Source organism: Lepidochelys kempii, chromosome 8, assembly GCF_965140285.1.
Source record: "Lepidochelys kempii isolate rLepKem1 chromosome 8, rLepKem1.hap1, whole genome shotgun sequence".
NCBI lineage: Eukaryota > Metazoa > Chordata > Testudines > Cheloniidae > Lepidochelys > Lepidochelys kempii.
The window spans coordinates 104,219,211-104,247,203 of NC_136387.1; the positions used below are offsets into that span (position 1 = coordinate 104,219,211).

At 43.6% G+C, this 27,993-nt stretch overlaps 1 protein-coding gene and 1 long non-coding RNA gene across 7 annotated transcripts; one reads left to right on the forward strand and one right to left on the reverse strand.

Annotated features, from left to right (window-relative positions):
• Positions 1-5,489: 5,489 nt before the first annotated feature.
• IPP (intracisternal A particle-promoted polypeptide) lies at positions 5,490-27,915 on the forward strand. Of its 6 annotated transcripts, none has more exons than XR_013636204.1 (10): positions 5,491-5,592; positions 6,992-7,335; positions 8,599-9,030; positions 10,032-10,187; positions 11,890-12,057; positions 16,251-16,388; positions 18,328-18,450; positions 22,487-22,707; positions 23,629-24,003; positions 27,478-27,915. XR_013636204.1 is itself a non-coding variant. In XM_078854130.1 (9 exons), the coding sequence occupies exons 2-8, from the start codon at positions 7,044-7,046 to the stop codon at positions 20,265-20,267; spliced, it is 1,425 nt and encodes a 474-aa protein (XP_078710256.1). In that variant the 5' UTR covers positions 5,490-5,592; positions 6,992-7,043; the 3' UTR covers positions 20,268-20,269; positions 22,487-22,552. The 6 variants fall into 6 exon arrangements, 4 of the variants coding, with proteins under 4 accessions (XP_078710256.1, XP_073213962.1, XP_078710255.1 ...); XR_013636205.1 differs by having other exon boundaries at positions 27,482-27,915; XM_078854130.1 differs by lacking the exons at positions 23,629-24,003; positions 27,478-27,915 and adding an exon at positions 20,152-20,269 and having other exon boundaries at positions 5,490-5,592; positions 22,487-22,552.
• On the reverse strand, positions 9,736-13,707 carry LOC140916346 (uncharacterized). The gene is made up of 2 exons (XR_012160511.2): positions 11,864-13,707; positions 9,736-10,069 (listed from the first exon to the last, which is right to left on the reverse strand). It is a non-coding gene; the product is annotated as an uncharacterized LOC140916346 (long non-coding RNA).
• Positions 27,916-27,993: the final 78 nt, after the last annotated feature.

The following is a 27,993-nucleotide window of genomic DNA, read 5'->3' on the forward strand; positions in this document are numbered from 1 at the left end:
CAAAACAGAAGTTGTTTTTATTTAAGAAAGAATAAAGGTTTGACCAGAATCAAGCAAGAGTGGTGGAAAAAAGTGGTTACACTACAAAACAAAATCATAAAACGTGAACCTGAATCTACATTTATCAGTTGTCACCTTTCCAATCGAATAGACTTTTCCCCCAATTGTTGTAAAGCTGGCTGGTTTCTCAATAATCAGGATTCAAGCATTCATGAAAGCACCCATCTCTGCCAGGGTTTTCCTCAGTGAATGGATCCAGAGTGCCTTCCTTTATGCTTGGTTATTCTGAAAACAGCCCCTTGTTTCTATTCAGGGTCAGGAGGACAAACTCTGGCCTTGTTGCAGAGTTTCTTTTCTACCTTCAAGTGGTTTTGATTGTCTCAGACAGTTTTCCATTGACTATGGCAAGGGTAGACAATAGAACTTTGCGTTACCACTGCAGCAGACTAGGAAGGGGTGACAGCTCCCTCTTGCTTGAGTGGGTGACCATTGAGACACATAACCTCCTGGAGACCAGTTTCTACTCCAAGTTCATAAAGCAATCTTTCAGTATACATTATTCCCTAAATATTATCCATACTGTGACAAAGCTCTGTCATTGCATCCGTGGGTCCTGCATTTCCTGGCAGATTTCACTAGCCTCAGAGGCTCACTTTGACCCTCCACATAACCCTTCTCTCTCTAGAGACAAGGGTCACAGTCTACAGAGCCATTTTCATCATAAGCCAGCAATGGAGGTGAGGAGAAGCTATCCTTCCTTGCACAGTCTCTGTTGTCTCCCAGTCTCAGTGATTAATCAGGGTGCAAACAGGGGGAGCCTAGGCCCACCCGCTACTCCAGGCTCCAGCCCAGGGACCCTAATAGTATCAGCTACAGTAGCTGACCTTTTAGAAACATGACATGTACAATTCTCTGGGCTACTTCCCCCACAGCAGCCCTCACTTCCTCAAGCTCCACTTCACCCTTACCTCAGGGTCTCCTTCCTTGTGCCTGATATGGTGTGTACTACTCAGCCTCTCCAACAGCACAGCTTCCTCCCACAGCTCCTCACATGCACACCCCCTGGGCTGACTGGGAGGCTTTTAACTAGTTTCAGCCAGCCTCTGATTGGCTTCAGGTGTCCCATTCAAGGTAAAGTTCTCCCTGCCTTCTGGAAAGTTCTTAATTGGCCCCAGGTGTCTTAATTGACTTGGAGCAGCTGTCATTTCACTTATCCTGGTACCAAAGCTTTGTTTAGCCTGGAGCTAATATATCTATCTCCCACTACTTTTCTATAGCCATCTGGCCTTGCCCCGTCACAGTACATACACCTCACAATGATTAGAAGTCTAGACAAGTTATGAGCTTTCTGTAGATACCTTTCATGTTACTCTTTATGGATAACTATTCTGTAAGACATGTATTTGGTGTAAAAAGAAAAGGAGTACTTGTGGCACCTTAGAGACTAACCAATTTATTTGAGCATGAGCTTTCGTGAGCTACAGCTCACTTCATCAGATGTTTACCGTGGAAACTGCAGCAGACTTTATATATGGTGTAGTGAGTTTGTCAGGTCTTAGATGAGAGTTGTTGGAAAAGAACAGGGAAACCCTTTACCTAGGGGACTCTGTGCCACACCCACAATTTTTCTGAAATGAGACCCCGCCTACTAGGTGTTAAAGTAAGGAAGAACACAGTCAACAGCCAACAGGATCTCTGTCTCTGCCAGATCGTTTGATTAAGCAGTGCTCCCTTTTCTCTATGGCTAGTGCAGTGAGGGCCCTGCCTCCTGTTCCAATCTGTGTTAATCTCTGACTCTTATCTGTGTCCCAGTATCACCTTCCCTTCTGCCTTTTTACTCTGAAATGCACTAAACCCTCTGTGGATTCCGCCTTGGTTCCCCTCTCACACAGCTGCAATGAATTCATTGTTCAGACTCTCAAGTTAAGTCTCTCATTAGATCACTGTTCTTCTCAACAAGATGATTATTCCCAATGGAAAAATGAGAAAAATGAAAACAATATTGTGCTAGTATCCGGCAAACGGCATACAGGATATTTACTTTAAAAATAAGTTGCCTGATTGGATTTAATCCAGGCCCATGGCTTAAACACAAGAATCTGCTAATCAAAGGGTATTAGTGGCCAAACATTTTGGCCTTTATTCTGACCTCAATTACACCTGTGTATCAGATTTCCTCCTGTACAAGTGAGATCAGAATCTGACCCTATACTGAATGGATCAAACTACAGAATCTTTTTAATATTTGTGTCTACTTTGGACTGACGGAGCTTTTACTTTTTCGTTATTTTCTCTCATGCAAACATCATGTCTTGCTATGGTATGGCTGGGAGTCTCAGCACTAAACTAGAGTGAAGTTTGCTACACACAGTCCTGAAATATTCTTCAGTGCTCCTGAAATCAAGAGCTGTTACCTTTGTACTATGCACAATGACTGAGGAGTCTGTTCTTTTCTCTATAAGCATGAGTACTGTACAGAACCACAGTGTATTTATTCCTTCTTTTGAAGTTACACTCCCTTTCGTCCTGCCCTTTTGAAGAGCTTCAGCCTCACAGCAAAGCAGAGAATATTATGGGGCACAATCTTCCCATGATGCAAAGCATGTGACTGCCCAGCTGTTTGAATTGTATGACAGCCCTGTACAGGTAACAGCATCTGATTTGAATGGGACACGGAGCTATATGTAAAGAGAAGAGACTTCCTTACAGCCTTAACAGAAAGACGGCATTTTGGAAATGGATGCAAAAGAGCAGTGAACTAGAGCAACAGGGTATTTCTAGTCATAATAATCCTTTGTTCTTCTCTAGCAGCTTTCATCTGAAGGACTCAGGTGCCTTAAATTGTTAATTATCACAACAACCTAGTCAGGTAGGGATCCAGAGGAACCACTTTCTGCATCACTGAAAGGCAGTCTCTTCTGGAGTGGAATGTAACAACTGTTTTAGTAGTGCAAGACTATATAAAACAAAGTGCAATCCTGCACTACAGTTTAGCACAGGAAGTGAAGGGTATCATATCCATTTGAAACTGTAAGGGAACTTGGGTTGGCAGAATGTACTCACCTGTACTGGAATTTAGCCATATGACGAACACCCCTCCTCTCACAGAAAGGGCCACGTGATTTTTAATAACTACAAATAGTCAAGGCCTCTATTTTATGTCTCTTTTGAAAGTTTGCACCTTCTGTACCACAGCGCTCCTAAGCATCTGAGGTGTTGGCTCAGCATTGACTCAGAAGGAAAATGTAGTGGATCACAAGTGCCACTGAGGCAGAGCAATGGAAGCATTTTCTTCAGCAAGCTGTTCCCCCCACCCAGCGTAGCACTGTGGTGACTGACGGTGTGAAGGAGTCTGCTTGCTGGGCACACAAAGAGGCTTTTTCAAAATCAATATTTGTCTTTTAACTATTATAAAATATATCTACCTTTATATACTGTAATTAATTTAGTTTGCTGAAGATTTTCCTGTGAGATGTGATAAATACAATTACTGAAACAAAAAAGGGCGGTATTTATTCAAAATTGTTGCATTGTTTAAAAACATCATACTGAGGAGGCCACAAAATCACTCCCTGCAGGGTTTGAGGGCAGGGGAAAGGAGTGTTTCAGTAGCAATCCTTGTAGGCAATTGAAAAGGCTTTGAAGAGATTCCTTTAACCAGGAAGGAAGGTATGGCCAGACACGGGAGTTTATGGGTTACTACTAGAGTAAATGAAAGGTAAATGGACAGCTTCTTGCAGCTTTGACACTGACACACAAGTCTGTTGAGAGAGAAAAATATATGACTCGTGGCAAATTTTACTCCATTATTGGAGTGCTACTGGTGGTAGGAGAGCAGCATTTCAGCGGGGGGCATAGGCAGCCTGGTCCATGGAGCAGCGCCGGATTGTCAGATCTCAGGACAGAGACTTTCAATTCTGTGTTTTCAGAGCACCTAGCACAACAGTGTCTTAATAATAATAATACATAATAATGGAGGTGCCTCTTATGTTGCTGGCCTGGTATGTAATTAGCACTTAATTGGTTAATCAGGCAAATGTGACTTTATAAACTTAGTCAAGGAAACAAAACACAGGCAGCTTTTTATTCCTTTAGTGCTGTGACTTGTAACACCCGGTGTTTGGTTGATCAGAAGGCAGGAAGATCTCCTTCTCCATACAAAATTTCATAGTTAACGAGCGAAATGTGATTTCAGGCCCATTCTTGTAATTGTGCTGCTTGTTTTAGCAGCTGCATAGGAAGCCTCATCTGAGATGACTGGCTGCATACTGTCGGGCTCTCCAGCTCATTGTAAAGATGAAATTTGTGGATGCAGTGCCCCCCTCTGGAGACACAAGCGTTCTGTCACGTTACTGCCAAAATGACAAGCTTTCTGTGGCAAAATCAGCAGCCACAGCAACCCTATCCTGGAGCTGTAAATTTGGCACTATGGTGTGAAGACACTTGACCTGGGCTGGGGTTTAACAGCTAACATCAGACTGCGACTGATCCAGCCTTCTTCAGCGATTTCTAAATCCTTTGCTCACAGGCCACTTCTGATTAATAAATGTCAAAGCATCAGTGAGCTAATAAATCTCAAGGGATTATCATCACGATGGCTTAAAATGTATATTGATTTATAGCAGTGTGCACGTGCATTTATATGCATGTGTTTACTAGCAGAAACAGTATATGCGTATTGATATCTGAACATACTTAACTTCCTTCCAATGATTTTTTTTTTTAGGTGTAAAATATCTCCACGAAGCTGAATCTGAGAGTACTCCGAGCCCTGTCAAGAGTGAAATCTGAATGAAATCAAAGTGAAAGGAGGAAAAATAATCCACAGAATGTAAGGTTCAGATTCATTTTCAGGGTAATTTTAAAGGGGCAACATTGTAAAGGGAAGAAAATCACTGTGATCACCAGGTGTGGGAAAATGCCTCCTGTGACTGAATGGGGGTGAAGCGAGCTGTAGCTCAGGAAAGCGGACGCCCAGATAAATCGGTTAGACTCTGACGTGCCACAAGTCCTCCTCTTCTTTTTGCCTGTGGGTAGTTATTGGCAAGTCTCGCCGTAAACAAAGCGAGGGGGTTTCAGAGGAGCAGCCGTGTTCGTCTGTATCCCCAAAAAGACCTGGGAGGACTCGCGGCGCCTCAGGGAGGAGCCCATGTGTTGATCCATACTCCTCTTCCTTTTAATACAGCGAGGTGGGAATCTCCTTTTCCTCCACGGATTTAGGAGTCACCCCTCGGCCCCGCCCCCCCCCGGCTGCCGCGGGTTCGGCCCTGGCCCTGCCATTGGCCCCCGGCGGCCCACCGCACCCCGAGAGCGGGCAGCGGCTCGCGCCGTGTTGCTGAGCATGCCCAGCAGCAGCGAGCGGCGGGGGTGGGGCAGAGGGTTATAACGTCACACCGCTCACGGCAAGAAGCGCGCCTGCGCCTCACCGACTGGCTCGTGGGTTGCGCACGCGCGGTTCTACCCTGGCGCCTGGGGGAGGGGGCTCCCCCCTCACGTGATCATTGCGCCTCGTCGGGCCTCCGCTTTGCAGCGCGCAGAGGCTGCTGGGAGGCCGGAAGGCGCTGCCGCGGCGCCCCGCTGAGCGGGAAAAAGGTGAGAGAGGATCGGTAGTGCCCTCCCCCCCACCGACCCTCAGCCCCTGAGCGCCCCCCCCGGACCCTCAGCCCCTGAGCGCCCCCCCCCGGTTCTCCTGCGCCCTCCCCCCACCGACCCTCAGCCCCTGAGCGCCCCCCCCCCCCGGACCCTCAGCCCCTGAGCGCCCCCCCCGGTTCTCCTGCGCCATCCCCCCCACCGACCCTCAGCCCCTGAGCGCCCCCCCCCGGTTCTCCTGCGCCATTCCCCCCCCCCCGGACCCTCAGCCCCTGAGCGCCCCCCCCGGTTCTCCTGCGCCATCCCCCCCACCAACCCTCAGCCCCTGAGCGCCCCCCCCCCGGACCCTCAGCCCCTGAGCGCCCCCCCCGGTTCTCCTGCGCCATCCCCCCCACCGACCCTCAGCCCCTGAGCGCCCCCCCCCGGTTCTCCTGCGCCATTTCCCCCCCCCCCGGACCCTCAGCCCCTGAGCGCCCCTCCCAGGCTCCCCTGCGCCGCCCCTCCGGGCCCTCAGCCCCTGAGCGCCCCCCCCCGGTTCTCCTGCGCCATCCCCCCCACCGACCCTCAGCCCCTGAGCGCCCCCCCCGGTTCTCCTGCGCCATTCCCCCCCCCCCCGGACCCTCAGCCCCTGAGCGCCCCTCCCAGGCTCCCCTGCGCCATCCTTCCCCACCCCCCGGACCCTCAGCCCCTGAGCGCCCCCCCCCGGACCCCTGCACTTCTTCTCATCACCTAGCCTCCCTCCCCTGCAGCCCCTGTGCCGCCCCCGGGACTCCCAACCCCTGCACTGCCCCCGTCACCGAGCCTTCCTCCCCCCCACCCCGAGCCTCCCGCCCCTGCGCTGCCCCCCGCCGCTGTGCTTCGCTCCCGGCTGCTCCCAGCCCCCGTGCCACGGCCCCTCCCCTCCCCGTGCTCTCTCTCGCACTCCAGCCTCAGTGCGGCCCCTCCACAGCCCCTGTCCATCCCCGATGGACCCTTGCACGTTCATGCACGCGCGTCCCAGAGAAACGGACTGCAGCTGCCATCAGCTCGGTGCCACCCTGTGGGCATGATGCCCCCCCACCCCCCCGAAGGGCCATAGCAGAGATGGCGGATCTTTCCAGTGAGATCCAGATGGGGCATGGCATGCAATGGCCTTTCATATCGGTGGGGTCACCCCTCACTGGAGATGGGCGGATGTGACCAGTTATAGTTCTTTACGCAGGTGTGTCCCTTGGACTGGTGGCAAGTTTCCATTGTGACCCTCTGTTGGGCAAAGTTTAGTGTGCTCCATGCTCAGCACTTTCCTTTCTGGCTGCTGCATTCTTCAAGTTCCCTTAATTCATCAAAAAAACCCTTACTGTAATAATGGGGATTGTTGACTCCACTAGATGAACCTGCCCAAGTTATTAATTCTCTTTCCTAGGCACTTGGAGACTGACAATGGACAGCAGCCTTTGGCCTTCTCTGTGATCATCATGGCTTGTGTGGCTTGTCCCAGGGTAGGCGACAGCCCTTTCTCCTCAGACATGCATGCCCGTTTCATCCTCGCCCAGATGAACAAGATGAGATGTGGGCATAATTTCTGTGATGTGCAGCTCCAGGTTGGTGAAGAAGCATTTAAGGTCCATCGCCTGGTCTTGGCTGCAAGCAGCCCTTACTTTGCTGCTCTGTTCACAGGAGGGATGAAAGAATCTTCAAAGGATGTGGTACGGATCCTAGGAGTAGAGGCTGGCATCTTTCAGATGCTCCTGGATTTTATTTACACAGGTATGTTTACGTTTGTTTGCTATTCTGAATGAAAAGTGGAATGTTCATTTCATATACCTTGTGCTATGACAATTATTGATTGGCTCAAACCCTAAATGTTGCTGCTCACCTGTGCAGTTTACAGTACAGTGCTGAAAGTCCCATTCCTTAGCACATTTAAAACTAGGCTGGACTAAACATTTGTAAAAGTACAATAGGAATCAGTCCTGTACTGGCATGGAGAGGAACTAGAGGATCTAAAAGGTCTCTATCTCTGCATTCTAAGATTCTGTTCTGCGGTAATACAGTGCATGTACAGCGAGGAGAAATTCAGTACTGTGTGTTTGTCTCTATAAATGTTTGGATGCATACAAACATACACATACTGTATGCACGTGCCGGTATATATCTCTACACATGTAGTTGGTTGGTATTCATTATCATGTTGGCCCTTTCCACCAATGATGCTGGCCTTGACTGTCAGTTTGGCTACTTCTCCCGCAACTTTACACTTTTTCTTCCCTAAGACTCCTTAGAGTTGGAACCACCTTCGCGAGCTGATCTGTAAGGCCACCATCCTTTCTCTACCTTTGCTCTGATGCCTTCAAATCAGATAACCATTAGGACAAGGTTGAGTGGCATTCAGTGGTAGCTGATATCTATTTATTTATCAATTTAAAAAAAAAAAATTCAGAATCCTCAAGTCACTCATGTAGGTAGACAAGTTTAGATAGCAATAATCTAAGTAAAAATTTTCCTAATTCTTTCTCCCTCCTACTATTTCTTAACTTTAAGCACATGTATATTCCTATTGAAATCAAGTTGAAGCAGATCCTTTGCAGTATCAAGGCCTAAAAGAAAGGGAGCAAGAAGGGAATATTTTATGTGTTTTGCTGATGCAGAAATTTTATATGCATCTATAAACATAGCATAAATAGGTCATAGTTATTTAATTATGCTGTGGTCTTCGCTAGATGAGTCACTGGAATAACCATGCAGCAGAAAATCAACAAGACTTTGTCTGTGATTCACAGGAGTTCTGGGTTATCCCTCATATTTGTATTTACCAGTTTTAATGTAAGTATGTGACTACCAGATAAATTCCTTTTCAGATACATGTAAACATTTTACTGCATTACTGAGCTGACAGTAATTTTGCAAAGCAAATGAACATTTATTTCAAAATGTCTAACTCAAATGGAAAAGACTAAGACTTAGCACTGTTTAGGCTATTATAATATCTGAAATGTGGCCTGTTTGTCACATGTTGTCCTCTGCATACAGGAGTAGTGAATGTTGGCGAGAGTAATGTTCAGGAGCTGATAGTAGCAGCAGACATGCTCCAGCTGACTGAAGTTGTGGACCTTTGCTGTGAGTTTCTGAAGGGACAGATTGACCCATTGAACTGCATTGGACTCTTCCAGTTCTCTGAGCAAATTGCCTGCCATGACCTACAGGAGTTCACGGAGAATTACATCCATGCTCACTTTCTGGAAGTTCAGAGTGGTGAGGAGTTCCTGGCGCTAACAAAGGAGCAGCTTATTAAGATCTTGCGAAGTGAAGAGCTTACTATAGAGGATGAGTACCAAGTTTTCACAGCTGCAATGCAGTGGATTTTGAAGGATCTGGGAAAAAGAAAGAAACATGTGGTAGAAGTGCTGGATCCAGTTCGATTCCCTCTGTTACCATCCCAGAGGCTCTTAAAATACATAGAAGGTAACAGAGAGAGAGAGAGAAAAATGAAGATGTTTGTTTGGATGGAGTATTTGTCCTTGGTAAAGGATCACGGGGTTTTGTTTTTTCCAGTTTAAAAATGTAACAACTGACTATTATACTAAAGAAGCTGAGTTGTTTAACCCCTCCTAGGGGAATTCTATGCCACTGCGCAATGCAGAATTTTGCAGAAATGAATGTTGTGCATGCAGAATGTCCTTTCCCCCACATAAATTGGCTGCTGTGCTGTTAGCCACCATTAGGGGCCACTGGACCCAACTGGTACATAGAAAACGCTGCTGGGGGACAGGGAGGGAGCGCTGCAGGGCTCCTGGCAGCTGCAGTTCCCAGCATGCCCTAAGGGAACGGGAGGGCAGCACACAAGAAACTCTGTGCGAGCCTGGAGAAGAGCCTCTGGCTGTTTCTTCTTCTGGATCCCTGGCTCTGGGGGAGGGGGTGGATGTTTGGGCAAGGGGTGGCCACATGGCTGGGCTTTAGGGTGTATGTACAGGGGGCATGGGTATCTGGGCCAGGGGGGCCCACAACTGGGTGGGGGTGGGGAAAGGGGACAGAGAAACAGGAACTGGGTTGTCATAGGTGTTTCTTTAACTCTCTACTCCTGGGGGAATTTTTGTGTGTGTCTGTACTGTTGCAGATATACTTGCTGACAAGTATTTTGAAATAAATTACCAAAATAATTGAAACTGGTTTGATTATGTAGTGTTATTTTGACAAAATTTGCAGAATTTTAACTTTTTGGTGCAGAATGCCCCCAGGAGTATTTAATATATATTCACATTTTGATTTTAAAACTAAGCCTTTGTGAAAGTTTGGACCAGAATTTTCAAAATCTGCCGAAATCTGTCTTGGTTTGTCATATGAGAAGCAGAAAGAGATGATGATGATAGTTGACATATATTTTTCCCCTGGGCTGGTCAATTACTGGTGGTGTGACTTTTTTTTTTTCTTTCATGTCTCTTTTCTTTTAATTTTTCTTTTCCAAGGAGTTTCAGATTTCAGCCTTCGGGTGGCTCTGCAAACCCTGTTGAAAGAATATTGTGAAGTCTGTAAATCTCCCAAAGAGAACAAAGTCAGCAATTTTCTGCAAGCATCTAAGGCTCGTCCCCGGAGGAAAGCCAGGAAGTACCTTTATGCAGTAGGTTAGAATCTGGTTGCTTTAACCTTTTTAGAAAAGTGACTTGATATTTCACATTGCATTAAAATCTTTTTTAAATTCTTTGTCAAAAGGTAGCTGCCAAAATAGTGTTGTGTATCTAATACAGTGATTCTGTTGCTGGACTACAATTGTGAATAATGTGTTTATTAGTAAATAACTGGAGCACAAAATACAAATTTTGTACAAAATACAAATACATTTATATTTCATCTTTCCTGAATGCAGTATCATAGTTTGGAGTAGTCTTTCAGGAATCACTTGTCTCAGGTGCAGAGCAATAATGCAACCTGTTATGTGCACTGTTCACAAGTGGAACATGCGTATAAAGCTTGCTTCCTAAGGGTGTTGTGTTTCTTCCCCTTTTAAAATAAACACTTTTGTATCAGTGTGGAGATCTTCGTAAATTAATAGGTCTTTTATGAATGATGGATATAATCAAAGAATGGTTTCAGAGTAGCAGCCGTGTTAGTCTGTATTCGCAAAAAGAAAAGGAGTATTTGTGGCACCTTAGAGACTAACCAATTTATTTGAGCATAAGCTTTCGTGAGCTACAGCTCACTTCATCGGATGCTGTAGCTCACGAAAGCTTATGCTCAAATAAATTGGTTAGTCTCTAAGGTGCCACAATTACTCCTTTTCTTTTTATAATCAAAGAATACTCATGCCTTTTGCATATGGGGTTATACTCAAATTTTTTAGTTCCACCATTCATTTGATATGTTTACCTCTGAAATGAAGTTTGTGCAGAAGCACTTATTGCGAATAATGGAGGTGACTGTTCCATGAGTTGGTGTATGTATTTTGCAATTCTTATCATGAGATTAAGGTCATAGGTCAGATAACACTACTTTGCCCTTCTCGAGCACCTTTCGGTCAGGTGCCTCAAAGTGCTTTGCAAACATATATTGAATTAAGCCTCCCAGTGGTCTTCTGAAGTTGGTACCATCATCTTCGTTTTTCACATGAAAAACCTGAGCCTGAGATGAATTGATTTGCCCAAGGTCACATAAACCATCTGTGGCAGAGCCCAGCATAAAAACCTTATCTCCTCCTAAGGCTCAGTACTATCCTAGCATTATGCCTTAACCACTAAATCATCCTCCTTCCTTCATCAGATACTTAGTAAATCTAGGATAAAATTTCCATTGATACACAGTAAGGTGCTTCAGCTTCTAATACCCTGAAAGGTGTTTGTATCCAGCTGTTATAGCAAATGTTCAGACTCCGCAAATAGATAAGATTATCAATTGATCTCAAAGCCCTTTACAGAGGAGCTCAGCATCATCATCCCATTTTACAGATGGGGAAACAGAAGCACAGGGAGGGAAAGTGACTTGCCCCAGGTCACCCCAGGAGACCAAGAATAGAACCCAGGTCTCCTGAGTCCCAATCCAGTGCTCTCTGCACTAGACCACGCTGCCTCCCCAGTGATTTTTCAAACACTAAAAACAATATTGATTTCTCTGCTGGAATAGTTTCTGAAGTTCTCTGCTGAAGGAAGAAGTCTGATACATGAGCATTGGCCATAGGCATGACTGCACTGAAGAAAGATGTTAGTCACTCTATAATACCTCTTGCTATTATTCTGGCTTTTTGTAGCACTTGAACCATTGCATTAGAATTGGCTGGGATCTTGCTGAGCGAGAGCTGCTAACTTACGCATGTACTTTCTATCTGTTGCCTAGGTGGATATACTCGACTGCAGGGGGGACGCTGGAGTGACAGCAGAGCCCTCAGTTGTGTGGAGCGTTTTGACACCTTCAGTCACTACTGGACCACTGTGTCTTCACTTCACCAGGCTCGCAGCGGTCTGGGCGTGGCAGTGGTGGGAGGAATGGTTTATGCTATTGGAGGTGAAGGATGAAAGGAATATGTTACTTTGTGTCCCTATAACGAGATGATGCTGGGGTGTTGCCCATTGTAAAGTCCCTGGGGACTGTAATTTTAGTAGAACAATAGAAATGTAGGACTAGAACCTACATGAGGTAATCCAATCTAGGACCACATGAGGTGATCCAGTCCAGCTGCATGTGCTGAGGCAGAACCTGGTATACCTAGACAATTCCTGATAGGTGTTTATTCAACCTGCTCTTAAAAACCTCCAGTGATGGGGATTCCACAACCTCCCTTGGATGCCTGTTCCAGAATTTATAGTTGAAAATTTTTCCTAATGGCTAACCTAAATCTCTCTTGCTGCTGATTTAAACCCATTACCTCTTGTCCTACCTTTAGTGCACATGGAGAAAAATTGATCCCTGTCTTTATATCAGCCCTTAACATATTTGACAGGACACCCCTTTGTTTTCTTTTCTCAAGATTAAATATACCCACTTTTTTTAAACCTTTCTTCATAGATAGGGGGTTTTCTAAAGCTTTTAATTTTTTCGTCATTCTCCTCTAGACTCTCTCCAGTTTATCAACTTCTTTCCTAAAGTGTGGTACCCAGAATTGAACAGAGTACTCCAGCTGAGGCTTCATCAGTGCTGAGTAGAGAGGGGATAATTACCTCTGTCTCTTACATGTGACGTTCCTGTTTAAAATACCCCAGAATAATGTTAGCCATTTTTGCAATGGCATCACCTTGACTCATGTTCAATTTGTGGACCACTATAGCCCCCGCAGATTCTTTTCAGCAGTACTACCACCTAGCCACTTGTTCCCTATTTTGTAATTGTGCACTTGATTTTTCCTTTCCAAAGTATAGTACTTTGCACTTGTTTTTATTGAATTTCATCTTGTGAACTGAGATCAATTCTCTAACCTGTCAAGGTTGTTTTGAATTCTAATCCTGTACTCTGTAGGGCTTGCAACCTCTCCCAGCTTGGTGTCTTCTACAAATTTTGTAAGGATCCTTTCCATTCCGTTATCCACGTCATTAATGAAAATATTGTTAGACCCAGAACTGGCTGTATGGGACCCCACTAGATAGGTCCTCCCAGTTAGACAGTGAACTGTTGATAACTACTCTTTGAGTATGGTCTTTCAACCAGTTGTGCACCCATTTTGTAGTAATTTTCATTTAAATCACATTTTCCTAGTTTGTTTGACAATGTTATGGGGGGCCGTGTCAAAAGGCTTTCTTAAATCAAGAAATATCATGTCTACTGCTTCCCTTCTATCCACCAGGCCGGTAACCCTGTCAAAGAAGGAAATTGGGTTTGTTTTGTTCTTGGCAAACCCATGCTGGCTACTAGTTATAAACCTGTTATCCCCCACGTGCTTACAAACTGATTGTTTAATAATTTGTTCCAGTATTTTTCCAGGTATTAGAGTTAGGCTGCCTGGTCTGTAATTCCCCAGGTCCTCTTTGTTCCCCCTTTTTAAAGGGAGGTGCTATGTTTGCCCTTCTCAGTCCTCTGAGGCCTCACCCATCATCCATGAGTTGTCAGAGATAATTGTTAATGGTTCCGCGGTTGCTTCGGCTAGTTCCTTAAATACCCTAGGAAGAATTTCATCAGGCCCTGCCAACTTGAATACATCTAACATAGGTAAATATTGTTTTAAACTGGTCTTTTTCTACTTTGGCTTGTGTTCTTTCCTCCTTATTGCTAATTGTGCTGAGTATCTTGTCACCATTAAGCTTTTTAGTGAAGACTGAAGCACACTAGGCATTAAACACCTCAGCCTTCTTTATGTCATCCATTATTAGCTGTCCTTCTCTGCTATATAATGGACCTACACTTGAATTTTTCTCATTTTTCTTTTTTCTTAAAAGAAGAAATAGAAATTTACCGAAAGCTTGCCTTTCGTTAGAGTTAGTGTCTTCTATTATTGTGACTTGTTTGCTGAATGCATCGAATATATTTCAGGAGCATCTTGCATTGTGATGGTACTTCCTTAAACATAAGTCAAATTTGTACTTTATAATTATTATACTTCTGAATAGGGCAGTGTAGGATTTTTGTTGTTGTTACCATACTATCAGTGTTAAGGGAACATTGATATAGGGAGAGTCTCATATTCTGACAAATTGGTTAAACTAAGGCTTAGTCATGAATACCTGAGTGAAATGTGCATTAACTTGTGTATTAACTGGAAAAATATCTCCTGCAGACCAAGGTCAGAAATGGCTTTGTCTTTTAAGTATGTGTTTGTGCTCTTTGGGACCAAGTTACTACTCTGTATATGGATGTTATTGCTGGTGCTCCAAATTAATAGTATCGGAGAGTCCTTAGCAGTTCTAATGTATTTTCCATTCTTCCAAAAGGTGGCACTAGATCATAAGGATTTCCATACTGCTGGGTCAGACCAATGGTCCACCTAGCCCAGTATCCTGTCTCTGACAGGGGCCAGTGCCAGAGGCCTCAGAGAGAATGAACAGAACAGGGAAATTTCAAGTCATCCATCCCCTGTTGTCCACTCCCAGCTTCTGGCAGTTGCAGGTTTAGAAACACCTGGAGCATGGGGTTATGTCCTTAACCATCTTGGCTAATAATTACTGATAGACCTATCCTCCTTAAACTTATCTAATTCTTTTTTGTACCCTGTTATACTTTTTGGCATTCACAACATCCCCTGGCAATGAGTTCCACAGGTTGACTGTGCATTGTGTGAAGAAGTATTTCCTTTGTTTGTTTTTAAACCTGCTGCCTATGAATTTCATCGGGTGACCCCTGGTTCTTGTGTTATGTGAAGGGGTAACTAACACTTCACTTTCTCCACACCAGTCACGATTTTGTAGATCTCTATCGTATCCCCCTTTAGTCTTCTTTTTTCTAAGATGAACAGTCCCAGTCTTATTAATCTCTCCTCATATGGAAGCTTCTCCATACTCCTAATCATTTTTGTCACCCTTCTCTGTACTTTTCCAATTTCACTATTCAAGGTGTAGGTGTACCATGGATTTACATAGTGGCTTTATGATATTCTCTATTTTATTATGTATCCCTTTCCGAATAGGCCTGACATTCAGTCAACATTTTTGACTACTGCTTCACATGGAGCAGACGTTCTTCAGGGAACTATCCAGGATGACTCCAAGATCTCTTTCTTGAGTGGTAACAGCTAGTTTAGACCCCATCATTTTATATGTGTAGTTGGGATTATGTTTTCCAGTGTGCATTACTTTGCGCTTACCAACATTGAATTTCATCTACCATTTTGTTAAATCCGTTACCCAATTTATTCAGATCCCTTTGTAACTCTTCACAGTCTGCTCTGGACTTAACTATCTTCAGTAATTTTGTATCCTCTGCAAATTTTGCTGCTTTTTCACCCCCTTTTCCAGATCATTTATGAATATGTTGAACTGCACTAGTCCCAGTACAGATCCTTGGAGGACCCTGCTATTTACCTCTCTCGAATGGGGAAACCATTTATTCCTACCCTTTGTTTCCTGTCTTTTAACCAGTTAGTGATTCATGAGAGGATTTCCCTGTTATTCCTTGGGACCAAATGGCACATTTAATAAAATTGTCAGCTTAAGTTACACCTCAGTATAATATAAACTCCATTACAAAACCGGAGTTTCCTGTTCTCAGCTGGAGGTGTCCAGGATATGGGAAAGTTAGCTCAGTCTGTCTAAAATGAACGTAGTGTGTACATGTAGTAAAAGGAAACACAAGATATACTATAATGTTAAATGCTATAGTCCTTAAAAAAAACAAACAAAAAAACTCTTTTCCTACCTATGTTAGTAATAGCACTGTAGAGTTAAATATTTCATGCAGAAGCACAGTGCTGTAGTGTTTGACTCACAGCTGTTTTGGGAAACCATTGCTGAAAACCATTTTCAGTGCTAATTCAGTTTTGTGGTGTAGACAAGTTTTTTTTGTTGCTTTTTCACTTTGGCAAGATGAGAGAAATGGTTTCAATTCAGATACTATATGTGACGGGTTGTTCCTGTATATCTGAATTGCAGAATATTCTAACTCACTAGTTCTCAACCTACATACAGCTGCGGCCCATGTGGCCCTGAGGATATCCTATAGGTAGCATAGATAACACACACAGATCCGCATATGCGGCCCACAATGGTAAATAGGTTGAGAACCACTGTTCCTTCTAATCTAACTAATCTATTTGTTTCTGCCTTTTTTCTACCAAGGAGAGAAGGATTCAATGATCTTTGACTGTACTGAATGCTACGATCCTATTATTAAGCAGTGGACAGCTGTGGCCTCCATGAACCAGCCTCGGTGCGGACTTGGAGTGTGTGCATGTTATGGTGCTATCTATGCTTTGGGTAACTATACAGTTTCCTTTCAGTAAAGCTGGTTTTAAAGCCATTAGTTCTTCGGATCAAATCAGTTTGCGGAGTTTAAATATTAACATTAAAATCCTATAATACTGAGAGTTAAAAATTAGTGGTTACTTGTAACTTGCAGCTGACAGGTGTTTTTGTGAGTGCTCATAGGGGAGGTGCCATCAATTCCAAGCGAAGCATCTTAGCCAACCGATGGAATAGCACGTACTCTCAGAATGACTCCATAATACCCAGACCAAAATATGTGTATGCAAATTAATCTGTGTTTTTGTTTTTGTTTTTTTAAAAGCATTCCAAAACACCTTGTCAGACTTCCTACTTCTATAGTACCTTTATCTCAGAATTTGTGCTTTATTGGACATTAAGCCTCACAGCCCTCTGTGGTGGATGGATGGGAAAACTGAGGTAAAGAGTGGTTAAGTGACTTGTCCAACAAGTTCAGTTGCAGAGCTGAGACAAGAACTGAGAAGTCCATGTGCTCTTAACAGCCAGGCTCACTCCTGAATTGTTGTAAGAACCTAAAATACATATTTCTCAAAGGCTTTCAGCTAAATAGACCTTCACTATCACATCAGCCTAATAAAATATATCTTCTTTTAAAATAAGGAACTACCAACATATGTGACTTGCAAAAACAAGTTGCTTCACAATCTTGTGAGCACCTGTCTGATGTTATCTTTCCCTGAGTCTCATCATAGATCTTATCTGTGCTGCAATCCTACAATCGATAGCACACAAGCGTATTACTGTGCCTGCTTGAAGCCCTATTGAAGTAATCAGGATTCTGTGTAGGTGCAGCAGTCCTCCTGTACACAGTCTATTGCAGGATAAGGGCCTTAGAGTGTAAGCTGCTTTGAACAGGGGCTGTGTGTTTATCCTCTCTGTAAAACACAACACTCATCTTTGGTGCTATTTAATATTTGCATATAACAAAAGTAAATATCCAGTACTTGTAATCTTCCACCCACCTTACTGAGCAGAACTCCAAAAGAATCTTATTTCAGTAACTGGCCAAAGTTACAAGATTCTCCCAAGAATCTTACAAGATTCTCCCATATCACTTAAGAGCTTAATGTAACATTTCCCTGTAAAAATAGACTGTTATACAAAGAAATGTGGGAGGAAATGGTAAGGGGAAAGCAGATCCTTAATTATGCTTTATTTGGGCTTTTAATTGTTTAAACAATAAGCAAAAGGAAAATCTGACATAGGCTGCTATGCATGTGTCAAAAGTAATTCATAACTGTGTGCATGTCATCCATATCACTGTCTTCTAAATATTGCTTCACAGATTAGGTGTTTGAAAGATTTTAAAAACAAAACACTGAAGTGTAACAAAAATCTAATATGCTAGTATTGTATACCACTGGGAAAGTAAAAGATATTTGGAGTGAAAGTTATGGGAAAATTTTAGTTGCTAGAACAAAACAGTCCAATATCTTATCAAGTCTAGTATCCTGTCTCCAAAAGTGGCCAATTCTAGATGTTTCATATATGCCATAGTGCCCATAATTAATCAGTACTAATAACATGGAGGAAATTGTTTTCCCTAGGTGGTGATCTCCTCCTGCCCTGAAACATAAGACTTGCTAGCTTTAGAATTGTTTTCTCTATTCTACACGTGCTTTTGTTGAATCATACTAAGGTATTTCCTTCCATAATTATCTTTGGTCGTGCTATTTGGACTCTGAGTCTGTCTTGCATTTAATTGGTTATTTAAACCAGGTGGTTTTGTCATATATTGTAAGTATTCATATTTCCCTTGTATACAAACATGCAGCCTATTGAACCTGACCTATAAGTCACTGATACAAGGACATATCCACTTCTATAGATATTAAAAAAAAAAACAAAAAACAAAAAAAAAAAGACCTACTTCTGTGTCATCAAACTTTACCTGCATGTTTCCTTTTTGCAGGAGGCTGGGTTGGAGCAGAAATCGGCAACACAATTGAAAGATTTGACCCTGAATTAAATAGCTGGGAGCTAGTGGGCAGTATGGCTGTGCCCCGCTACTATTTTGGGTGTTGTGAAATGCAAGGTGAGCGGTTTTTGGTTATGGCTTTCCCACATGAATAATAACCAATAGTTCAGAGGGTAGTTTTACTGTATAAGGAATCTGAAGCTTTACATTTCAATCAGGGATTCCTACCTGTGTCTGCCTTGCAACTTTGTAAAACATCTTGAGCTCTGTGGTGCTTTCAGCTCTGTGAGTGTATCAGTGGTTCTCCTCCTTTCCACCATTTCCCCTTTTCTGATACATTTGTTTTATTTCTGTGGAGCTTGAACCTAAAGGTCTCCACTCATCTAACAAAAATATAAACCAGCTTGGAAAATTTTGCCCTGCCCTATCAGTCACCCTTGAAAATAGTTTTCCTGTGGTTGTGAACATGAAGTCCAGCCAGTATTGACCATCTCAAAAGACAAAGGTCCAGAGACGTTATCTTGTATGAATGTTTTTAATAAATATTTTCACTCAGGCCTCACAAGTGGTCACCTGCCTTTCCTCAGCTAACTTAGGGTATATCTACAGTGCAATAAAACACATGTGGTTGGCTTGTCTCAGCTGACTCAGACTGAAGGGTTATAACTGAAAGCCCTCCCCACCGAGTGTCCCATCTCCAGCTATTGGGGATTTTAGCAGCAGGCAGTCGCTAATGGGCCACACACTATTGTCATACTGTCTCCTCCATAAACTCATCAAGCTCATTCTTGAAGCTAGTTGGGGTTTTTTCCCCCCACTACTCCTCTGGGGAGGCTGCTCCAGAACTTCACTCCTCCGATGGTTAGAAACCTTCACCTAATTTCAAGCCTAAACTTGTTGATGGCCAGTTTATAATGTATTTGTTCTGAGGTCCACATTGATGCTTAACTTAAATAACTCCTTTCCCTCCCTGGTATCTATCCCTCTGATATATTAATACAGAGTAATCATCTCTCCCCTCAGTCTTCTATTGGTTAGGGCATGTCCACACTTGCCATTTAAACCGGAAAAAGTCCCTTTTTTGCACAAAAGACATGGGACCGTCTACACTTGCCAATGACTTTTTGCAGTGAAACTCAGAAGTTTCACTGCAAAAAGAGAGCCACCTCCACAAGAGGCGTACAGCTCTTACCGGTGATGCTTTTGTGCTGATGTGCAAGTGAAGACAAGTTCTTCCTGTTTACACAACTTTTAGCCTCCAGAGGATATCCCACAGTGCCTAGGTGACCACTCTAGCCAGCAGCTCTGCTGCTTTGTTGCCAGGTAAACCGACACATCCACTCCTCCCACTGTAAAGGCCCGGGAACTTTGAAACTCCCTTTCCTGTTTTCTTGGCAAGTGCTCGCTTATCTGGCCAGGTGACAATGCCTGTTCCACAGAGCAGAACATCCCCTGCTTGGAGCAATGCTGAGCTACTGGAGCTGATCAGTCTTTGGGGAGAAGAGGCTGTGCAGGGACCCAGGATGCCCCGGGGTCACACACACCACTTCCCACAAGATCCATTGTCAAACTGGAGAGCGTTGCACTGTGGGATAGCTGCCCTGGAGCGCTGCTCTCATCAGTGATGGAAGTGCTGCTAATGTAAACACTCTCTGATGCCTGAGGAATTGAGTCACAAACCAGCGCTTTTCTTTCACTGGTTCCCTGTCACCGGTGAAACTTACAGCGCAAAAACTCTGCAAGTGTAGACATACCTTTAGACTGAACAAACCAAGCTCTTTGAGTCTGTTCTCATAAGATAGGTTTTCCTTTCCTCAGATCATCCAAGTAGCCCTTCTCTGCACCTGTTCCAGTTTGAATTCATCTTTCTTAAACATGGAAGACCAGAATTGCACACAGCATTCCAGATGAGGTCTCACCAGTGCCCTGTATAACGGTACTCACACGTCCCTGTCTCTACTGGAAATACATCACCTGATGCACCCCAGGACCGCATTAGCCTTTTCACAGCTGCATCATACTGATGGCTCATAGTCCTCCTGTGATCAACCATACCCCGAGCTCTTTCTCCTCCACTGTCGATTCCAATTGATAAGTCCCCGGCTTATAGCAAAAATTCTTGTTGTTAGTCCCTAAATGCATGACCGTGCACTATTAAATATCATCCCATTTCTTATTACTCCAGTTTACATGGTCATCCAGATCTTGTATGTCCCAGTCCTCCTTGGTATTGGCAATACCTAACAACTTTGTGTCATCTGCAGATTTTATTAGCACACTCCTACTTTTTGTTCCACACTCAGTAATAAAAATGTTAAAGAAAGTTGGTCCCAAGACTGATCCCTGAGGAATTCCACTAGTAACCTTCCTCTACCCTGAGAGTTCACCTTTCAGTATGACCTGTTGTTGTCTTCCCTGTAACCAGTTCCTTATCCACCTTTCAGTTCTCATATTAATGCCCATCTTCTCCAATTTAATTAATAATTTCTCATGTGGAACTGTATCGAATGCTTTACTGACATCCCGGTAAATTAGATCTACTGCATTTCCTTTGTCTGAAAAACCAGTTATCTTCTCAAAGAAAGATATTAGTAACGTTGTTACTACCTCTTGAACAGAACTATTGAAACAATTGTGGAAAAATCAACAACTACTTTCTGTCATTTAGGCTACTTACTTTTTGCACGTCACCAAGCTTGGAACAGATCATTTAACTTTAAGAAACATTCTAACAGCCTTTCCTTAATCTCCTGCAAATCAGTCTGTTTATAAACAAAATTCTGACTCCCTGCCTCAGGTGCGCAAACTGGGAGCAGCACCTCTCCTGTCTCCTCTGCAGAACTCATTGCATTGCACACTTAGGCTGCCTGCCCCTGAAGCTTGCAGTTTGGGGGGGGGGGGGGCAACGCTCTCCCTTGTCCCCACCCCACGCTCAACCTGTGAACGTCTAGCCTGCAAAAAATCCCAACAAACCATTTCAGCGAGTCTCGGAGCCTAGGTTAACTACCTCAGGCTTGCAGTTTGGGGCTTACAGCAGTGTAGCCTTTGGGCTCAGGCTGGAGCCTGGGCTTGGAAACCTGGAGAGGAGGGAGGGGTCTCGGAGCCTGGGCTCCAACCTGGGCCTAAATTTCTACACTGCTATTTGGTGGAGGATGTGATTGCAGAGCCATTGGCCATTATCTTTGAAAACTCATGGAGATCGGGGGAGGTCCCGGACGACTGGAAAAAGGCTAATGTAGTGCCCATCTTTAAAAAAGGGAAGAAGGAGTATCCTGGGAACTACGGGCCAGTCAGCCTCACCTCAGTCCCTAGAAAAATCATGGAGCAGGTCCTCAAGGGATCAATTCTGAAACACTTAGAGGAGAGGAAAGTGATCAGGAACAGTCAGCATGGATTCACCAAGGGCAAGTCATGCCTGACTAATCTAATTGCCTTCTGTGATGAGATAACTGGCTGTGTGGATGAAGGGAAAGCAGTGGACGTGTTGTTCCTTGACTTTAGCAAAGCTTTTAACACGGTCTCCCACAGTATTCTTGCCAGCAAGTTAAAGTAGTATGGGCTGGATGAATGGACTAAAAGGTGGATAGAAAGCTGGCTAGATTGTCGGGCTCAACGGGTAGTGATCAATGGCTCCATGTCTAGTTGGCAGCCGGTATCAAGTGGAGTGCCCGAAGGGTTGGTCCTGGGGCTGGCTTTGTTCAATATCTTCATTAATGATCTGGTGGATGGTGTGGACTGCACCCTCAGCAAGTTTGCAGGTGACACTAAACTGGGAGAAGAGGTAGATATGCTGGAAGGTTCTTGTTAACTCCTGGAAATGTGCTGGAAATGGCCCAACTTGATTATCACTTCAAAAGGTTTTCTCTCCCCCCACCCCACTCTCCTGCTGGTAATAGCTCATCTTCAGTGATCACTCTCCTTGCAATGTATATTTTTTTCATGGTCTGTGTGTATATATAAAATCTCTTCACGGTACTTTCCACTTTATGCATCCGATGAAGTGAGCTGTAGCTCACGAAAGCTTATGCTCAAATAAATTGGTTAGTCTCTAAGGTGCCACAAGTACTCCTTTTCTTCTTACAATTAAACTTCTGTTCTGTGATGCCTGCTCTGCCTAAGCATAGATTTAATTGGAAAAACCCTGTCTCTCCAGGTTTAATTTACATCGTCGGGGGCATCAGCAGTGAAGGAGTCGAGCTACGTTCTGCTGAAGTCTACGATCCGATATCCAAACGCTGGTCTACACTTCCTCCAATGGGCACCCGAAGGGCGTACCTTGGCATAGCTGCCCTCAATGATTGCATCTATTCTGTTGGAGGATGGAATGAGACACAAGATGCACTTCCTACTGTAGAGAGGTATTCCTTCGAAGAGGTACAGTAGAGTGCCTAGGAATCTTGCAGCAGACTACAGCTTCATTTATTAGGACGTATAAAGATGCTAATACATGCTGCCTATTCCCCGATAACTTTTTTTACTCTTCATAGTGGTAGATAATATTGTTACCTTAGCCGTTATGAACCTGGTGAGAACAAAACTCAAGTTTATGAGATGAACATTTTCAAACAAGCTCCAATTCCTGTTTGCTCCCAGACAGTAATCTGGAAACTACAATTCAGGGGTCTTTGAGGTGGCGTCTGTATACTTGCTGATCTTTGAGTATATCTATCTAATCTTAATCGTGTGGTGTTTGGGAAGCATGTGTTTGTTGTTCTGGGTAATTGGAAGCTAACCAACACACTAACAATAAACAGAAGGATTGTAGCTACTAAATACTCTGGGGAATGTGGAAGAGCAGTTCTGCTATAGGTTGTTCAATATATTACTCCAGATACTAGACAGGTTTATTAGATACCACGGAATTTACCATAAAACCAGCTCTGAAGTGACGCTGTTGTTGCTTTTCCCTCCGAATCCGTGCCAAACCAGTATCCCAAAATGGTGTTAGAAATCACAGTGCTGTCTGTAGGTTCTGACTTAAGTTCTGGTTCCTGTGGTTCTGTAGGTTCCTGTGGCACTTTTTCATAAGGGTAGTGTTGACAGTTCTGGTGGTTTTTACATTTTGCCTTCCTACAGTCCCTTTAATTTGCAGTGGGGATGTAGTTTTCTTCACTTCTTGGGGGACTTCAGACATTTCAATAAACTTAGAGTTATTCTCCTGGGAAGTGGTGGAGGAGGGGTACTTACGCCTAACGGACTTAATTATAGCACAGCTATTTTCTGATTACTTACACATTCACACACAATTTTGCTTTTTATGTAAACATTTAAAAAAAAATTTTCTCCCTTTATTAGGAGAAATGGGTTGAGGTTGCACCGATGAAGATACCCAGAGCTGGTGTGTGTGTTGTGGCTGTGAATGGACTTCTTTATGCCTCGGGAGGCCGAGCTTCTAGTCATGATTTCGCTGCCCCAGTGACCTCGGACTCTGTTGAAGTTTATAACCCTCATATGGACACATGGACTGAAATATCAAACATGATCACCAGCCGCTGTGAAGGAGGTGTGGCTGTGTTATGAAATAGATCTTCAAAGAACTCGAGGAAGATTAGCAGGGGGGAAGGATGAGCATCTGGCTTTCTACAGACAATGAGGTTTCATGCTTCTTTGGCCAGGATCCTCTTCCCCTACATGGCTTTCATGTGGAGTTGCTAGGGGAGCAGACCTCAGGTAGGTTTAAAGGGCTTTTTCTGAGCAAAAGAGAGTGAATTTGCCCCTAAAATGACAACTGGCCAATCCAAAGTCTGTTTCGTGAAGTACCATCTGTTGAGAGCAGAAATGCTTTTCATGACTAGATTAAGCTAATTGAATGTGAAACAACTGGGGACTATTTGGCAAATTGGACCTCATCTGAGAGATTATTTTTCCTGTGTGCTGGGAGGACTTGAAACTCCTCCGTGTTCCCATGATGGAACAAAGCTAGTATCATTAGCAGGACTGAAAACCTAGAGGGTGATTCCTTTACTTCAGATAAAGCCCTAGCTGTGTAAAGAGCAGCTTGGCTGTTTTCCTTAGCAGTAGGAGTTGTGTTTTGCTGGCAGCGAATGTGCCAGGTGAGGCTGGTTTTAAAAAAAAATTTATAGTTCCAGTTACAGCCTCATCCCACTTGAGGTTCTCTTCAGCTTCTGGACAAGCACCCTGGAAATTAACTGGAGGTGAATTGTCCTTTGTCCCCCAATAGGCTTTCTGGATAAAGGATCTGGTGATAAGTGGCTGACTCCACTGCTTCTCTTCCTGTAAAGCTCAACATAATTTTGTTGTTCATGCTATTATCATGCTAGTGTCCTGTTTCCCTGTGGGTGGCAGGTGCTCCTATCCACCCAAGTGTGGACTTTCCCTTCCCTACTTTTCCAAGAAGTGACACCAATGACTCAAATGTTTAATCTGTGTGCTGGTCATAGGATTTTTACTGAGCTTTTCAGTTGGGAATGTCATCACCTCTTCTTATAATGCCCACTCTTCCTTCTGCCTTCACTCTTCCTTTTCTGGAAGGGATTACCCTGTGCACATGTACAGACATACAGGGACTGTCAGGTAGTGGAATAGACACCCTTCTGCAGGATGCTGCTCTTCTTTCCCACTTCAAAAGGTGACACCTCTGGCTTGCACCCTGCCTTTTCCAGGTTGAAGTAGACAGAAATTGTAACAAATTGGCTGTGTTCTGTTTCAAAGTGATGCTACTATTGTTTGGTCATTTTGCCATTGTCTTAAAGGTCCTATATTTAGCATGAGAGCACTTATTGGGAAAATATTAATTTTTTTAGCAATCGTGACACCATTTCCAGTTTTTTAATCTTCCTGTCTTAAACAAAAAACACACCTGGTACTTGAAGCTTCTGTTTGCACCCTATTACTGCATTGTCTTGGCTGGGATTGAATAAGTCACCTGGGACTTAGATACAAGTCACAAATGAGATTGTCCAACACAGCACAATCAGAGAATCTTCTAGAACACAAACCAGCATGGGAAGTGTAATGCAATGGGAAGCCTTCATTGTGTAGACAGAGGGGACACCCACTTTCCAGATCAAGGATGTTACCTGCACAGTACGAAGTTGTTTGGGTGGGGAAGCCTCCAGTTTGTGTAGTAGCTACTCTGAAAACTGAGAATTTACATATTCAAGGACAAAAATGTTAATTGCACCTGCTGACCTTTGCTATATAACAGAGAGCTTGCTTCTCTGATCCTTTTAATTAAACTCCTATATGCTTTTGCTTCAGGAAGGACTTCTAATGGCTGGGAAGCTAGCCCCTATTTCTCATACTCTTAATTTTGAGCCAGGTGAGTTTGCTTTTAAATTGCTGTATACTTCTCATAACTAGCTACAGGTCATGAGTGTATACCTAAGTAATGGTGGAACTGTGTGATTTTTACACTGAGTGCTTTTTTTAGTAATGATGGCGAGTGGCATTGCTGTTATCTGTAACAAAAATGAGTTCTGTTTTTCTTGTTGAAACTTTGTGTTTTAACTTCTGACAAACATTGAGATAAACAGCTTTAAACCAGGCCAACGTAGACAGACTGTTTTTAAGCTACAAAGAAATGTGCTTCTGAAATAAAATATTTATTGTATTTTCTTACTCCTGGTGAGATCCTTTGATTAAAGGGTCTTTGGGAAATGGGGGCTAATTGGATAGCTAACCTGTCCTGCATGCAGCCTCCTGACTGAAAAGAGCTGAAGAGGGAAATGTTTTTTACAATCAAGCATCTGAAGATTCCCATGCTTCCTACATTTGGACCCTATAAGATTTCAGTTGGGTCCTGCAGGCTTACTTTATTGTGATCTCTCCTGTCAGCTCCTTCTCTCCCTCACCCTAGAATCATGGATGCATTTCTGTTGTACCATGAAATAGTCCCTTTGACCAGTGCTCATGCCTTTCATCTGTTGGTTGAAGGTTGTGGGTTTGCAATCTGCCACCACCACATACCTAGTCTTGCCCATGAGAGGTGGGACAGCTTCTACAACTGGCTTCATACCAGACTGTGCTGCCAAGGATCTCTTGTTTATGTTTATCACGCAGCCATGTTGAATAAGAAGGAGTGAAAGAGTGAACTTTGCTTTTCTTTTAAAAATTCCATTTTACTTCCTCTACACCCAAACAACACATCGCTATTTCCAGGGTCTGATGTTAAAGGTGCAAAAGTTTAACAAAACCTCCTTTGAAAATCCTAGCGGTTAAGGGACGTAGCAAGTGTTACGCGAATCAGTGCTATGTAAAGGGAGATGGCTGCATTCTTTAAGATCTGCAGACTTTGTAGGATGTCATGTTTCTGGCAGTGTACGTGGCTCACGAATCTTGAAGAGGGAGCCATGCTCATTTCATCTCTGTAGTAGATAAGGCTCGTTCCTTTTCTGCAGGAACAAGGAAATTGGTGGCTACAAGTAGAGGTTGTAGGGAGGTAATTCTGTTTTAAAATGCAATCTTACCGCACATCATTCCTAAACTCCCATCTTGGTTGGGATCTAATAGTTGGTAAAACCTTTGTAACTTACCTTTTAACTATCAAGCATTTATACCTACTGCTAGCTGGATTTCTACTGATGGAACATGTGCTTAGGCTACAACTGAAAGTCCATTAAGTTTATATTACACAGCCATCACCCACTTAAAATTTTCTGCCTTAGTTGGCTATAGCAGGAACGAGGGGCATTAGAAGATTATGCTGGAGAAGCTTGCACTATACTTCTCTAGCACATTTAATACTTAGCCTATTGTGAAGTGTCTACAGTTTACAAATGTACTGAGTGGCCCAAAAAAAACTTAACCCATCCACTGTGTAGTTGCTCAGCCCCTGCTAGGGAACTACAACTAGATTTCTGCTTGGGTTGCCTACTGTGAGCCGTGCCAGCTGGCAGGAGGCACACCATTCCATAACTCGCATCAAACATGACCCACATGGCCCCTACACACTGTTGTCGTCATAATCTGCATCTAAAAGGTGTTATGTAAGGTGGTTTATGCAAACCGGTAACACACACTCATTAATTTTATTGTGTGATGTATGTGTGGGTGGTGTGTGAAGAATCAGAGAGGTGTGCTGGAAATATATTCTTAAACAAAGTGTTTTGCAAGCAGTGCACAAGCCCAGTCTGTCCTAGACAAAGGAATGCTGTTTCACCCGTTTTCCTGTCTCAAATTAAGCCAGGCAATACCTGAAAGGACAAAGAGAAGTATATCTACATACGTGGTAAACCAAGCCATCAACCGAAATGGGGAAAGACCACTTAATGATCACAATAAGGGATGGAGCCTACGTGCTCAGGAAGCCTTCCTGGCTCTTGAAACAAAGAAAATTAGATTTTGGGAAATATAAGCCAAAGCAGAGAGCCATTTTGGCAACCATCACAAAGGGGGAGCCATGCCTTTTCAGTGCATGAAAAGTGGATCCTCTGCGCCTGAAAACAAAGAGGAGCTGGAACTGACTATAAGTGAGAAATCTTTAGAGTGTAACTTGTTGAAATTGAGTTTTAGCCACTAGAATGCATGTTTTGATTTTTACTTGTAACCATCTCTCTTCTGTTCTTTAACTGTTAAATCTCTGTTCTTTGTTAGTTTTGCAATAAAATGAGAATAAGTTAATTATCTCAGTGCTGTGTATTGAACTGAAGTCCTCAGCAAAATTAACAGGCTTGTGTGTGCTCTGTCTCTTTGGAGGCA